Source organism: Trematosphaeria pertusa (genome assembly GCF_010094035.1).
Source record: "Trematosphaeria pertusa strain CBS 122368 unplaced genomic scaffold BU26scaffold_7, whole genome shotgun sequence".
NCBI classification, from domain to species: Eukaryota; Fungi; Ascomycota; class Dothideomycetes; order Pleosporales; family Trematosphaeriaceae; genus Trematosphaeria; species Trematosphaeria pertusa.
The window spans coordinates 1,762,354-1,776,492 of record NW_022987218.1 but is presented as its reverse complement, the minus strand read 5'-3'; the positions used below and the strand labels follow the sequence as shown (position 1 = coordinate 1,776,492).

Sequence of the window (14,139 nt, the reverse complement as noted above, 5' to 3'; positions counted from 1 at the left end):
GAGTGGTTCGGATTTCTGCGGGGAGGAGGTTTTCACTTTTGCTCTTTCTGGGCGGTGTGGATAACTCAAGGTACCTTGCCCAGCCGTCGACGCGATACGCTACTCGACCTATTCGAGGAGGATGCCAACATGGCTCCCGCTGACATGGCTCCCATCCCGGTTACACCCCTCGACGCGCGTCTCAATCAATCGATCCCCAAGTCGCTCCGTAGTTAGAGCGCCATGGTTCCCTACCTAAACAAGTCAGAGCAAGAGATCAAGGATTTCATGGTGTCTAAGTACGTACGGCCGAAAATAGTCAACTTCGTCCAGGAGATCGTGCTTGGCGGCAAGTGGCATAAGGTGAACCAACACCCCCCTGGATGGGAAGCCACTATCCTCCCGCTAACCAGAGCCGACATTGGCGTTGACAAGTTTGCGTCTCCGGAAGGGGACGACATTGAATACTTCAACTATGAGGAGATGGTCGCGTACGTTGTCGTCCAAATCCGCAAGTACGGTTTTGACAAGAAGAGCGGCCCATTTCACCGAAGCGGCGTCCCCGTTGGCCTCCGAAACGGGCGTGCCTATCGACTCTTCCAGCTTGCCAAGACGCAAACCATGCTTCAGATGTCCAGCGCTTCCAAGGGTCTCTCCAAGAAACAGAACGCGGAGGCGAATGTTAGGTCGAAGAGCGCCGCCCGCCGCGCCAACGCTGCCGGACTACTCGCTGACTTCCATTCAGGTATACATTGACCGTAAGTCGTCGCCGGAGGGAAGTGTGTTACGATGCTAACGAGTCCTTTGAGGAACGCGGAATGCGCCTACGTACGCGATGCCGCCGGCTATCGCTCTGTTCCTGGCTCGAGCCGCACCGCGAAATGGAGAAGTGAGTATTATGAATCCCACAGATTCGACTGCATAGACAATTACAACCGGCCAGCTCACGGTACGGAAGAAAGAAGCCGTACAGCGCAGATCCAACGACCAACAGCAGACGACACCGCCCCGTCCCCGGATCGGCCCCATCCCCTTCCCAGTCAGGCGCGTCGCTCGCTCGAGCCTCCCAGCTCCCAGCGCCCAGCAGAGCACCTCGCTCCCCGGTGGTCAAGCCATCCTAGGAGTAGAGTCACTGCCGACAGGTCCTATGGGTGCCCAATTCCCAGTCACCCCTTCTCGTAGGGGTCCTGCGAACGCAGCACATCCTGCAACGCCGGCGGCGAGGCGGGCGCTGCTGGGTGATGACACGCCGGCGAGTAGTCCGCCGGTGGCTTTCTTTGGGGTGGGTGCTTCTATGGGCAAGCAGAGACGCAGGCGTGAGGCTTGGGAGGGCTGGTTGCGGTGAAGTGTGAGGGATTGAGTCTTTTGGCAAGGAAATAGGACAGAGCGGTTTGGTGGCGGTGATGGGAGTTTAGGTAGAGGGACTGAAGATAGTGTTGAGGTTGAGGTTTCTTTGGAATGCTTATGCGATGAGAGGATGGGAATGTGCTGTGGGGGTATGAATGAGGATCAAGTCTAATGGTATCGGTCTCCCATAGTGGTATTACCCTCCTACCAATTTTCTTACTCAAGATGTGTGACGAAATAGCACCAGTGTATGCGGTTTGGGGACTGGGCGCCTGAGCCGCTTACGCAGTCGAATAGCACCTGTTGCGTCGTACTTGTCCGAACCTTGGAAGGGCGCGTTAAGCTCGATCTCCGCGTTGGCTAGCAGGACCTCGTCTTGGGTCATCGCGCCGAGTTCGGCTTCGTCGACATCCGCGTCGACTCCCGCGCGCATGTACTCGTTCACCAACTCTTGGTCGGACGATGCGTTGAGTATGGTGTCCAGTTCGGTGCTGGGCGGCGGGGTCCGATTGCGGGATCGGGTGCGAGAACGACGCGGTGACGATATCCGTGGGGTAGCATCGCTATCACGCGGAGCACGCTGGGCGTGGTAACCACCGGGCTTACCGCGTAAGGATCAAGCTCTGGCGAGGGCGGGCCCAGATCGGTAGTCTCAGAGTTCGAGTAAGGCGTCGGCGGTTGCGATTCCTCGTCTTCACTCGTTGGCGCGCTGATTGCTTCGATTGCTCGCTCACCACGCGGTGGCGCCGGTGCGAGCGGTCTCGGGCGAGGTGACTGGGATGGAGAGTGAGGCCGCTTGGCCGCCATGCTGCTGTGCTACTGTCAGCTTGAAGGCGGATTGGCGTGGGTGAGCAAAACTAAATGCGGATAGGGAAGCAGGGGGCACTTGCTACGGGCGGTCGGAGACTTACGAGGTGTTACTCAAGTTCGGTGATGGCAGATATACTAGGTAGCAGATTGCGTCTTTTTGCGGAGGCCGTCGCGCATGCTCGAGTCGCGGGTGGATGGCTTAATCGGTAAGAGTCTGCCGACCGAGCTCTGGTGCGGTGAAAGGAGGGAGTCATGCCTCGGTCGACGCATTCTTCTGATTCCATTTCTTCGAAAAACTCAAGTATTTATCTTTCACCGTAAGCTTCTACAGCTCCCGGCGGTGCTTTCCCATATTGAAACCAAGGACCTGTTCGGTCGAGGTACTCTTCGCGGGACGATGAAGCCCGCTTCCAGCTCTTCTCGAAGAAGTACACGAAGACTTCGATTCTAGACTCGGCAGATGCGAATGATCTGTTGACAAATCGTCCATTAGAGCCAAGACGAATCCCGGGAATGTGGAGGGTGCACATCTTGGGTTTTCATAATTCTTTCTAGATATCCGATAATTCATTTTAATTTGTTGGATGGGTATCAGCAGCACGCACTCGCGGGTAAGCATAGAAACGAACAACGCTAAGTCATTTCCGCCGGCGTACTAATCTATAAATACGATCTCTACACCTCAGAGAGCCTTGATCTTTTTCGTCATATCATCCATATTCTCTTCAAAGCTCATCCGATACGCATCCTCACCATCGCTTCTATCTCGGACCAGCTTCAACGGCTCCCCGAAGAAATATCTCGACGCGATTTCCAAGCCGACAGGGCCCCAAAAAGTCTGCACTTGTGGCATGAGCTCCCCTATTCTCCACAACTTCAGCATGATCCAAAGTCTCTCTTCCGCAGTAGCGCCATGATATGCCATGATAAGCGGACCAGACATGTACATGCAGCCCATAGGCCAAAACTGCTCGCAGTACTCATACGACATGCAGATTTGCTGGCGAGCGCGAATGCAGCGATCGCGGAGGATCTCCATGGCCGACTGGGAGGTTAAAGGAAGGAAGCGTGCGATTATGGTGTCCAGGATGATGGTAACACCCCAGTAGAAGGCGCAAACATCGGCCAAGGTGCGAGTCGAAAACTGGTAAATGGTTGGAAAAAGGGTATCTCCGACCCTGGACGGAACTTCGAAGACATCGACTTTGTTCTCAACGCTCTGAGTGACAAACTCGGATGTTGCCTGGATTGCTCTCCGCAGTTGTTGGGCTTGCTTGAGGACTGAGGCTCGCTCGGCTGCATTAGACGATGAATGAAACTGCCGAACCCTCCTCATCAGGGACGGTAAAGCGGTAAGCTCCCGTTCCATCTCATCGGCCAGCCAATCTGCTTGGCACGAGTGGACGTCGGCACAGGAAATGGACCTCCACTCCGGCGCGTCGAGATAACAATCTTCGCCCCGAACGAGGGCAACAGCGACCTGCAAAGTTTAGCTGGTACAAGCACAGGTAGGCCATTTAACTGACAGAAGGGCCTCTTTGGCTTAAAAACAGGAGCTTAGCGAAGCTGCTTTGATAATAGGATGGTCCTCGGACTTGGATTAGCTTTGAAGCCCCTCCAGCGTGGTTTATGAAATGAGGTCCGTCGGGCCCGCCACCGAGCGTCTCTACCCTGCTCATGATAGTCACAGCTGCCAGGGTGTTATCCGAATACCCCTCGACTGGGTCCACCAGGGCTGCTTGTAAGCTTTGCAGAGTCTTGGCGTAAAGACTACCCTGCTTCCGATCATTGCCCGGGAAGCGCCTGCTGCACGCGAGGGTATGGGAATGAACGAGGCACGCTACGGCGTTATCCAAAGCAGCAGAGTGACCCAGTCGGGATGGTACCTCCCGCAGGTAATTTGCGACAAAGGCGAGGCGCAATCCCGGATTTGCGTAGCTGAACGTCTCCAAGAGGATGAGCTGGAGCGATTCGACGGGAGATAGTGCGGGAGGCCGTATTATTGCAGCCGTCCGCCCGGAGTCTCGGTTATTGGTCTTCTCGAGAGGCTTTCTGAGGCGGCCAAGCCGCAGGGTCTGAAAGGAGGCGCCATGCTCTGTCCCAGCAGTGCGGATGACGGCGATGTCGTCACAGGGCTGCAGGGCATTCGTTGGTTTGTTGGCGGGCTTGAGTTGGTGGGTCTCGGCGCCAGAGAGGTCTTTTGGTTTTGTGAACTTAACCCTAGATACGGGTTCTTCGCAGGCGCGGCCGCCCTTCCGGCAAGGTCCACAGACCGGCTTGGCTTCGTCGCACTGCTCGCTCTTTAGTCAGAGGAGAGATAAGCGAGTGGATTGCATTACCTTGACCTTCCTCTTCCTGCAAGTCCCACACCGATTACTCTTGATCACGCCGGTCATGGTTCAATTGCTCTAGAAGCCGCGACAGCACTGTGATGGAGGATACCTAAAGCAGTGGGGATGTAGCGAACAGAAGGACCACCTGCAGCGTTTATATGCCATTAGAGTGCAGAGGTATCTTGCGAGATGCTTGGGTCTTTGGACGAATCGGGCATGGGAGTCGCAGCTGGAGACAAGCTTTGCCGGCCATGGCGGTTCCGGGCTAAGGCTTGTCGATCGTGACGCCACGGCGCTGGCCTGCGGTGGCTTGGTTCGCATCGTGAGCACTGAAAGAGGAAATGCTTGGCTGCGTCATGCAGCGCCAACGGCCTCGCCGTTGCTGCGGGAGGAGGACTGACGATTGCGGCGTCTCTAGCGCTGGGGCCGTTTGCCAGTACCTAGGTAGACTACTGTATGGAAAGCCGTGATGTGCGTCGGACGCGGGGTGGAAGCCGGAAAAGCAGATTCTCCGCCGGTTAGCCGGACGCCAAGAGCGGGCGCCCAGAGCAGCTCAGCGGCTGAAGCAGACGCCGTTCGCCTGAAACATATCGAGAGTCGTTCGACGAGCTTCTGTTCCTGCGCGCTGTGCGGCTCGCAGGCGAAGATTTCTGCCATGGAACGCCGCGTGTCCCTTGCGCCAGAGCCATTGGTCCCGCCGGCCGGGCGCGGCTCTCAGGGGCTCCGCTCCCTGGCTCTCCACCCGCTGGAGCCATGATGCATCGCAGCGACCGACCTCCCACGCCATTGACCCCCGCAGCAGCACAATTGATGCAGCAGATCACGCCCACAGCGCTCTAGCGAGATGCTGTCCGCTCGTCCCGCCGGCCGCCTGCGCCTCGCTGCGCGTTTTGTCGTCTTCGCTACCGTCGTCTGCGTCCTCCTCTGGATCAGCGGCTTCCCCAGGCAGTACGACGACGAGGAGCTGCCGCAGTCGCAGCGCCCCAAGGCGCCCTCGCTCGCTCCGCATGCCGTCGACTCCGACCAGCTCGTCGTTTCCGTCAAGACGACCGCCTCCGACGCCTGGGCCGCGCTCCCGCCCCTCCTACTCCTGACGCACGCGAAATACCACGACAACTTGCTGCTAATGGGAGACCTGCACATGGACCTTGGCGCCTTCCACGTGCACGACGTGCTCGACCGCTACAGTGCCGATTTCGTGGCCGCCAACGACGAGCTGCAGCGCTATCGACGGCAGCTCGAGTTCGCCCTCACGAGCACAGACTTCCGCAAGCTCAAGGCCCACGAGCTACACGAGGAGAAGGAGATTTTGGCAAGGCTGGACAAGTACAAGGTCTTGCGCATGCTGGAACGCGCGTGGGAGACACGCCCGGCGCGGCGGTGGTACGCCTTCGTCGAACCCGACAGCTACCTCGTCCGCTCGAACCTGCTGTCCTGGCTCGGCCAGTTCGACCCGGCAGAGCCAGTCTTCTTCGCCAACCCTCCCTTCGCCGCCTGGAGCAGCCCCTTTGCTATGGGCGGCAGCACCTTCATCCTCTCTGAGGCGTCCATGCGCGCGCTCATTGTAGACCGCCCCGACGTCATTCCGCACTTCGACTCCCGCCTTACGGACCACAATTCGGCCTACGGCGTGCTAACCGCGGTCCTGTCCACTGCCCTCAGCCTCGGCCCGAACAAGACCTGGCCAGGCATTTCGGGCTTCAATCCGGCCACCATCCCTTACGGCCCGGGCCTGTGGTGCGAGCAGATCATGGCCATGCAATCCATGCCGACAGAGCTCGCCAGCGAGGTGTGGCGCCTTGAACGAGACCGAGAAGAGTATCAACACCTGAAAGAACCGCTCCTTTTCGCAGACATCTGGATCCGCTTCATGCAGCCCGAAAACCTAGACGACCCGAGGGAAGACTGGGACAACCTTTCATCGGGCCCAGAGTACGGGCAGTGGAATATCCTGTTCGACAGTGTCGAGCACGGTTCCCATCACCACCGTCACAGCGACGCAGGAGGAAAAGCCCACGACGGCGAGGAGTCATGGCAAGCATGCCGCGACTCTTGCAATGAGAGTAGCCTCTGCGTCCAATGGTCGTACTCGACTATTCCATCGCCCAATCACAACGAGAATGGCAACACGAAATGCCACCTGAGCAGGAGCATGAGATTCGGAGCTCAAGTGGATCCGAAAGAGGTGCAGACTGACGGGGAGACTGAGCTGCTGCGATGGACGAGCGGATGGCGGAAAGACAAGTTCCTGACGTGGGCACGGCAGCAGAGATGTAAGAGCCAGCAAAATTAAATTCATAATCATAGTTTGTAAAGACACTTGGCGCCCGTTCAAAACCGTAGGAAGTGCCTGAGATTATCTGGTCGTCGCTTGGCCGTCTCCTACATCCCTTTCACTCAGCCGAAGGCGATTAGCAACGCGACTCTCGGGCCGAAAGTTTATCCGGGAGCTCCTCGTCAACACATTGCCTGCTCACCACGACCCCGCGTCTTGGTAGGCACACAGCCCTCTTACAAGCAGCAAACGGGGCAAAAACCTGCAACCAAAACGCGAACCGGACTCGTTCTCGACGCCACATTTGCCGACATGAAAGAGGCGAGCATGACGAGCTCCAGTACGTCTACGAAGGGCCTGCTGAAACAACACTCTAGTCTGACCGATGTAGGAGATGGCGGCCTACGCAAAATCAAGTCCGAGAGCTCAAACACGAGCCCAGCGCCACCAACTCAACTCCAGGATCTTTACGAATATGCCAAGCAGCGCGGAGTGAGGCATGTCTTCGACTTGCTTCCTGCGGAGAATGACTACGTCTTCGATGACGTACCAGACAGCAAGGCTATCAGACGTGGAGAGCGAAAATATCACCCAAAGCGACTCTTGCTCGGACAACGCCACAACCACACAGCATGGGCATACTTGAGGTACGCGACCTATGTCGAGGTTATCTTCTACATGGAGACGACAACGAGCCTCCAATACGCTACGATCGAGGACATGCATAAACTACCTCTTAGAGAGCCCTTTAGCATCTTTACCGCTCCAGACCTCAGGCCCAACGCGCATATACAACTCAAGGCACTCATCAAATATGTCTTTCTACTAAAGAGGTTGGAGGACACTGTCTTTGCCCGCAGTGGGAGCAACACGCATGTCATGGTCATAGGCGCTTTGAGGCGGATCCGGGATTTCCACAACAAAACCACTGGTGAGACTTTTCGACCTTCGGTGTTATGTAGCTGACTAATTGGAAGGGCCAGACGGAGCTCAGCAAGCTCAACTCCCTAGCACGCTAGAGGCTTCTAGTCCTGGCGGCCCAGATGCTTCTCCAGGACCCCAGGGCAAAGACGCCGGAAGAGCCTCCGGCAGCCTGTCTGGATCGAAACGCCGGCTTCAGCCACTGTCGCATCCTCTCAGCGGAAGGCTCGGTGCGGTATCCATTCTTTCCGGCACAAAGGTCGCAAAGGGATCTTCTAATCCTTCGCCGACCCCAGCGTCGAGCTCGCTCGGCTCAGGCACTCCAACCGTGCCCAAACGAGCCTCCGGCAGCACATCCCATGAGCTCTCCCCCCTCCCATCAAACCCTTCACAAGGAAACGCTCCCAAGGAGACCGCCTACGATGCCCTCACCGCAGCCAAGGCCATGCTTCGCCACCTAAACCGCACACGTCGCGCGGCACCTGGGAACGACCTCCAGCACATTATGGCGCAGATCCAGGACGAGGAATCCCAGGACAGAAAGCTGAGGAAGCGGTTGAAGGAAGCCAGGCGCTTGCTCAAGGCGCGGAGGACGCGCCGGGACCAGGCTATGGACCGGTTGATGCAGACCCGCGCGAAGGAGGTCAGGAAGTATTTGAGGAAGAGGCGCTGATGTGGGCGTGGGTTGGCTTGGGAGGGGCAGGTCGGGCTGTGATGGCGTGGTGGTGTGGTGCGTTAAGCCCAGCGGGCGACGGCGGATTGATGGCTTGTTTCGTGGAGGTATTTTTCTGGGACTGTCTTCGTAAGGGATTTGGCGTGAGGCCTTGCGTGTAGTACGGCGTTGGTCGGAAGCGGTGGTCTGTATACTGGCTCGCCGCTTTCATGTGGTTCATCTAAGGTAGACTACAATCACGTTTGTTCACCACCGACTACGCAAAACTTGAGACTCAGGTCTTCTTTGCATAGTTCTCACGCTGATATTTGCAGCGAGAATTGACTCTTGAGTCTCTGAAGGTCGTCTAGCATCCATAAATCCATGGATATCCCGTCAGCACGTGAGCCGCTGGGCTTGGCTAGCGCGCGCTCGGTCCATCCGTTGTTCAGTCGCATCCCCACCGTTTTCACAACACTACACATCTCTCATCTGAAGCGGACATTTCCCCAAAGAGCGGACATGCATCAATTCCTATGCAAGGACTTTAGCTAGCCCAGCATTAGTCCCGTATGAACCCCAAGAGCGCTTGGCTCGACGCGCTTCGACGCGTCCACAAACGAGGCTCAGCCCTTCGCTAGCAACCCCAACAATCGCCATGACGGATTGTCGTGCCTCGCACATAGCAATATCTATTTTCCGCCCTTACGAATCACAGCTCCTCACACAAACGCGTTGCGACCCCAGTACCAGAGTGGCGCCGAGACACCCCCAACAGCAGCATGGCTCTCGCGGCTCTGCACAACTACCTCAAAGCAAACGGCACCGAGCACCTTCTAGACATCCTGCCCAAGGCCAGCAGCCTCCAATGGGTCCACCACTCCGGGGTCTCGCCGCGCAAATCCCTCGTCATCGGAACCCGCGGCGGCCTAGACGTCTACGCCTTCCTGGCGCAGAAGGGGGACAAGCGCCCCGAACTGCGCTTCTGCACGAAGAGCCACGGTCCCAGCGGTCCGACTGCCCTGCTCCTGGACGAGATCGTGGGCGTGGATCTCGTGGCGCCGTTTAAGTATCTCGCGGGGCCGTCGACGTCTGAGAAACGCAAGATAGGTATTTTTATCAAGTATTATTTCTTGGCGGGCGGGTTTGTGAAGGGCGGTGGCGGCGGGGCGCCGGTGCACTTTTGTAGGAGGTTTGAAGCGGGGCTGCGGATTGTTAAGGAGCGGCTGGATGAGGAGGGTGTGAATCTTTTAGAAGGCAAGGGCGCGCAAGAGGAAGGAGTGGAGGCGGACAGCGGAGAGACCGAGGCTGAAGAAGCACAGAAGGAGGATGAGGAGCCTGCGAACCTTCGGGGGGACAGGGACAAGCAAGAGGATGGAGAGGAAGCGGTCAGTGGAGAAAGTGAGGCTGAAGAAGCGCAGGGGGAGGATGAGGAGCTCGATGACTTGACCAAACGAGCGGCGGACCCGCCGCTAACCATCGAACTTGCCAGAGAGCGAGTAAAAAAAATGGGAGCACACCTTGCAAACCTTCAGAAAGAGTTTGAGAAAGCGCAAGAGGATGAAGAGCGAGAAAGGGGGGAGGGAGAAGAGGAAGACGCAGGTCTTGCAGACCTCGTGGGTGTCGAATCTCGTTCCGGTCTTTCCAGGAAAACCAGCTCTCCCCAACCACGTCGAGATTCACCTTCTCCAGAATCATCTTCGAGATCCGACTCAGAGTCTGACTACACCAAGCTAAGAGATTATCTGCTTGAATACCGCGAGCTTTACCTTCTCGAGAACATCCCCACGCCGGAGGAAATGCAATTCGCCGACCAAACACTCCTCCCATCTTCCGGGCCCAAGAAGCTTTTCGTAGGCCGCCACATCAGCTCCGGCGACGACATCTACGCACACATAATAAAGAAAAAGGCCCAGCGCCACGAGATCCACTTCTACCGAGAAAGCGGACACACAGCGCCAGAGAAGATCCCCGCACATGTGCTTGCCAAGCAGCAGGTTTGGCATCCGTTCAATAAGACCTACGACAAGAATGTGGATCCGATCGATCGCAGCGACAAGATACGGCTTAATCTGATGGTCAAGTGGTACTTTATCGCGGCGGGCATTGCGAATAACTCTGTACTCAAGGAGGCGAGAGATTATCCGCATCGGTTCCGCAGCGCGCTGGCATATATTGCGCGCAAGATGGGTCCGGCGGCTGTGAAGCCTCCAAAGGAGGCCGATGAGTCCCAGGAGGAGGAGGATGAACCCCAGGAGGAGCACATGCTAACGGATGACGACGACATCGACGATAGCCAGATCCTGACAACGCTCGACGTGAGCCAGATCGAGATGACGCTCGACGAAGTCGCGACCTCAGAAGATACCGGCAACGAGCAGCACGGCCGAATGAATGGGGACACCCCGCAGTCAGAACCAGTACCAGAAGGTGAGCCGCAGTTAGAACCAACGCCGGAAGCAGAGCCGCAGCCAGAACCTACACCGGAAAGTGAGCCGCCGCCAGAACCCGCACCGGAAGCAGAGCCGCAACCAGAGCCCATGCCGGAAGCCAAGCTGCCGCGCGGCAAGAAACGCACCGCAGAAGACGCCGAGTTTGAAAGCCTCGCGCAGATAGTCACGCAGGATCAGCAGCTCACACGGCAGATCAACGCTGTCGATGACGAATTGGATATCCTAGACATACAGCGGCACGCGCTTATGGAGAAGCGGAGGAAGTTGGATAATGAGCGCAAGGGCTGGAGGAAGAAGTTCAAGAGGAAGAGCTTGAAGATTGCTACCGAGCTAGCACAGGAGGAGAGTGATATGGAGGAGTGATGGGTACCAGCATGCGGATTCACGACGCGGGATCATCGCGGCCGGAAACTATTACGTCACGCTGCGTCTTGTTGCTGGATGATACTCAGCCTTACTGTCTCCTCCAGCTTGAAGACCGACTTCGTTGTTTCGGCTTGTATTGTATACGTGTATTGGTTTGGATCGAAGAACGGCTTCGGCTAGTTTACTGCTTGTTTTGTTCAGGATCTACCGGTTTTCTGGATAAGGTCTTTAGTGGTTGCTTTGGCATATGCTGCTATGCCGTAAGTCTAGCTTTGAGGCTTAGTGGAGGGATCTGCGGGTGAAACAGGAGGGGAGGATGGAGATAAAAGCGGTGAGCTGCAGCATGTAAGCACGCCTATGTTTACTAGCCCAACAATGACCATCACATTAATTTTTTGAAAAGGGGACTGTAATGAGCAGTAAGGCGGTTGATGGGCCTGGGGCACACCCATATCGATGCGTTTTCACCTACCCTACGCGTGCCACGACATAGGTCTATTCCTATACTATGCAATAGGGGAGATCAGGTTAAAGCGCAGGCGAGAAGTCCGCGAGGCCCCGAGTAATCCCATCCAGTTTGTCGCTGTAGGGAGACAGCATAGCGATCGAACATGTCGAAAACACACCTTCCAAGCTCGTCATGGGCTTGGAGGCCCAAAGTGCAACCACGCTGCTCTTATTTCACAAAGAAATCCTCCCGGGTTCCCTGCAGGTCTATTACGTCGTAGCCTCGTGCATCTCGCGTTTCGTTAGCTGGTACACCTCGTTTATCTTATCCTGTCATCTTGGTCTTGCGCCGCTTCGCCTTCTCACTGGCTTGCACGAGCTCCTCGCGCAGGACCTTAATCCTAGCCGTTTGGTCACAGTGTTACGACGGTGGGGTAGAGGAGTGTGTTGTTCGGCACGTCTTTATTGCGAGGGCATCTGTCGCATGGTCAACCACCTGCATTGCGACGATTTCGCGTTGTGGGTGGCGCTTAGTCCAGTGGCGGTGCGAGAGGTTGCCGCAAGTGCCGAGGAATTGCACACAAACCATTCTTAGCCGATCATGCAAATATCTCTGTATGCAGCATGCATTCCTTGCTTGACTAAAACGCGTCCCCTCGCCGATACAAACGCCCAGTCCTTGCTAAAGATACTCCGGATTCCGTACCTGCTCACTCCTCCACCCGCAGACTAGACCTCCTCTCGCATCTCCCCTACTCATCATCCACCTTCCCCGCCGTACATACCCAACCCCACCCGCCTAATCTTCCGTCTTTGCTCCTCAAGCCTCCGCTTTATCTCCTCCGTCCTCCGTTCAAGCTTCTCCGCCTTCCTCTTCAAGCTGTCATACTCAGCGGATAATGTTGCCTCCATGTCCAGCAGCTGCCGAAGCTCCGGGAAGACTTCATCATCGGGCGGAGGTAGAAGTCGAGCTGGATCAACCGGTCCCGCAGGACGAGGGGTTGGATGAACAAGGGAGGTCGGTGGATTCTCGCTCCGCTCAAACGAGGGGGTGTATGCTCTTGATTGGCGGTCCCATGGCAGCGAACCAGACTTTAGTTTGGATGTGCGTTGTTCTGGACCTCCTGCCTTAGCTGCCGGTGGTGATGAGCTTGGGTGTGGATACGGTGACAAACCTTGAGGGGCGGGATAGGGATGACGAGAGGCAGGCTTTTGAAAAGCGGCCAGTAGCTCCTCGGCCGTAGTTGCTTCTGTGTCATCTTCCGCGAAATTGACGCCGCTCAGGCGGTTCTGTGCATGTGGTTCGTTGCCTCTTAGGATCTCCCTTCCAGCTTTGTGCTGGACCTTCTCTCGGAGTGGGCCGCGGAGCCGAGACTCTATCCGGCCCAAGCCGCTCTTTTCGCCGGTCGTCCCAACCCCTGTTGTTGCCCTAAGCCTTTCTGCAGCGCCACCTTCCTTCAGATCATGAATCCGCTCATTCAGCATCTCACCATCCCGCCTCTTCCCCTCCATCCCTCTTCCTCCTCGCTCACATTCTCTCTTCCCCCTCCCATCACCCTCCCCACCCACCTCGCGCACCAAACCAGTCCCATGTTCCGGGAAAAGCGACCCCGTCTCCAACCTCCCCAACGCCAACCTCAAGTAACTCGGAATAGTCTTCGGCACATCCAGCGCGCCACCCCTCTCAACTGCGGCCCACAAAAAGTACCAATAAGCCAGCGCCTTCAGCATGCCCCTCCGATTATCCGCCCACGTCTTCTCATTCCCCGCGCAATCCCTCGTAGTCTCCCACAGCGTGCTGAACGGCTCGAACATGCTCACGTGGTCCCACTCAGCTGGGCTGAGGCTCTTCAGAGACGAGCCAGCGCCCGCTAGATACAGACTCATCGTAGGCGCTGCTGAGGGCCTAGAAGTGGGGGAATTCCCGAGGGCGATCCAGACTTCTCGGCTGTGGAGCATGCCGAGGAGGAGCTTGTACGGGTGCTCGGAAGGGAAGACGGTTTGCGGGGTGATGGTGATGGCGGAATGGTGTGGGAGGTTGTTGGCTGCGTCGAGTAGACCGTGGCGGTCGAGGTAGCCGTGGAGCGCGTCTAGCCCGGTCATAGCTTTAGAGGGCGACATGCTGGCTAGGCTGCACCGAGTCCGGAGTCTCAGCTCGGCGAAATCGGAAATCGAGGTGTCTCGATGAGGGTAAACGGTTACTCTCAGTAAGCGTTCGCAAGATATTCTCAAAGCGTAAGAAAGTAAAGGAAAAGAGGCCGGACCGTAGAACCCATGCAAGCCTAGCAAACAGGCTGTCTTGCCGTAACCCGACTAGAAAAGTAGACACTTCTTCCAGAGGAGGGCAAAGCTCTGTTGTAAAAGAAGTGGATGCTTTCCTAATGGCCCGTCTGATAGCAAGGCTAGACGAAAGGTCTAACTTATTGCCGACCAGTAAAGCTGTCCGCTTAGGGCGTCGCATACGAAAGGTTAACAAGGGACGGGGTAGGCTAAATGGTCGATGAGAAAGGGACACCAACCAGTCTCTCACTTTGATGATCGCTCTCACCCCTCCGT

General features: G+C 56.8%; 5 protein-coding genes across 5 annotated transcripts; 3 read left to right on the top strand and 2 right to left on the bottom strand.

The window, feature by feature from the left end:
- Positions 1-267: 267 nt before the first annotated feature.
- On the top strand, positions 268-1,919 carry BU26DRAFT_595089 (uncharacterized protein; the record flags this gene model as incomplete). The annotated part of the gene is made up of 4 exons (XM_033834924.1): positions 268-724; positions 789-868; positions 923-1,320; positions 1,574-1,919. 4 exons carry the CDS (start codon positions 268-270, stop codon positions 1,917-1,919), a joined length of 1,281 nt encoding a protein of 426 aa, XP_033684323.1.
- An 876-nt stretch (positions 1,920-2,795) lies between these two features.
- BU26DRAFT_316188 (uncharacterized protein) lies at positions 2,796-4,707 on the bottom strand. The gene is made up of 3 exons (XM_033821985.1): positions 4,476-4,707; positions 3,663-4,427; positions 2,796-3,616 (listed from the first exon to the last, which is right to left on the bottom strand). The coding sequence occupies exons 1-3, from the start codon at positions 4,530-4,532 to the stop codon at positions 2,819-2,821; spliced, it is 1,620 nt and encodes a 539-aa protein (XP_033684322.1). The 5' UTR covers positions 4,533-4,707; the 3' UTR covers positions 2,796-2,818.
- A 606-nt stretch (positions 4,708-5,313) lies between these two features.
- Positions 5,314-8,338, top strand: BU26DRAFT_505365 (glycosyltransferase family 31 protein; the record flags this gene model as incomplete). Its single annotated transcript, XM_033826846.1, has 3 exons — positions 5,314-6,722; positions 6,786-7,675; positions 7,722-8,338. The coding sequence occupies 3 exons, from the start codon at positions 5,314-5,316 to the stop codon at positions 8,336-8,338; spliced, it is 2,916 nt and encodes a 971-aa protein (XP_033684321.1).
- Positions 8,339-8,787: 449 nt separating this feature from the next.
- BU26DRAFT_605177 (uncharacterized protein) lies at positions 8,788-11,625 on the top strand. Its single transcript, XM_033835573.1, has 2 exons — positions 8,788-11,481; positions 11,540-11,625. Exon 1 carries the CDS (start codon positions 9,100-9,102, stop codon positions 11,131-11,133), a length of 2,034 nt encoding a protein of 677 aa, XP_033684320.1. The 5' UTR covers positions 8,788-9,099; the 3' UTR covers positions 11,134-11,481; positions 11,540-11,625.
- Positions 11,626-12,342: 717 nt separating this feature from the next.
- BU26DRAFT_564968 (uncharacterized protein) lies at positions 12,343-13,704 on the bottom strand (the record flags this gene model as incomplete). The annotated part of the gene is made up of 1 exon (XM_033833330.1): positions 12,343-13,704. The coding sequence occupies one exon, from the start codon at positions 13,702-13,704 to the stop codon at positions 12,343-12,345; it is 1,362 nt and encodes a 453-aa protein (XP_033684319.1).
- Positions 13,705-14,139: the final 435 nt, after the last annotated feature.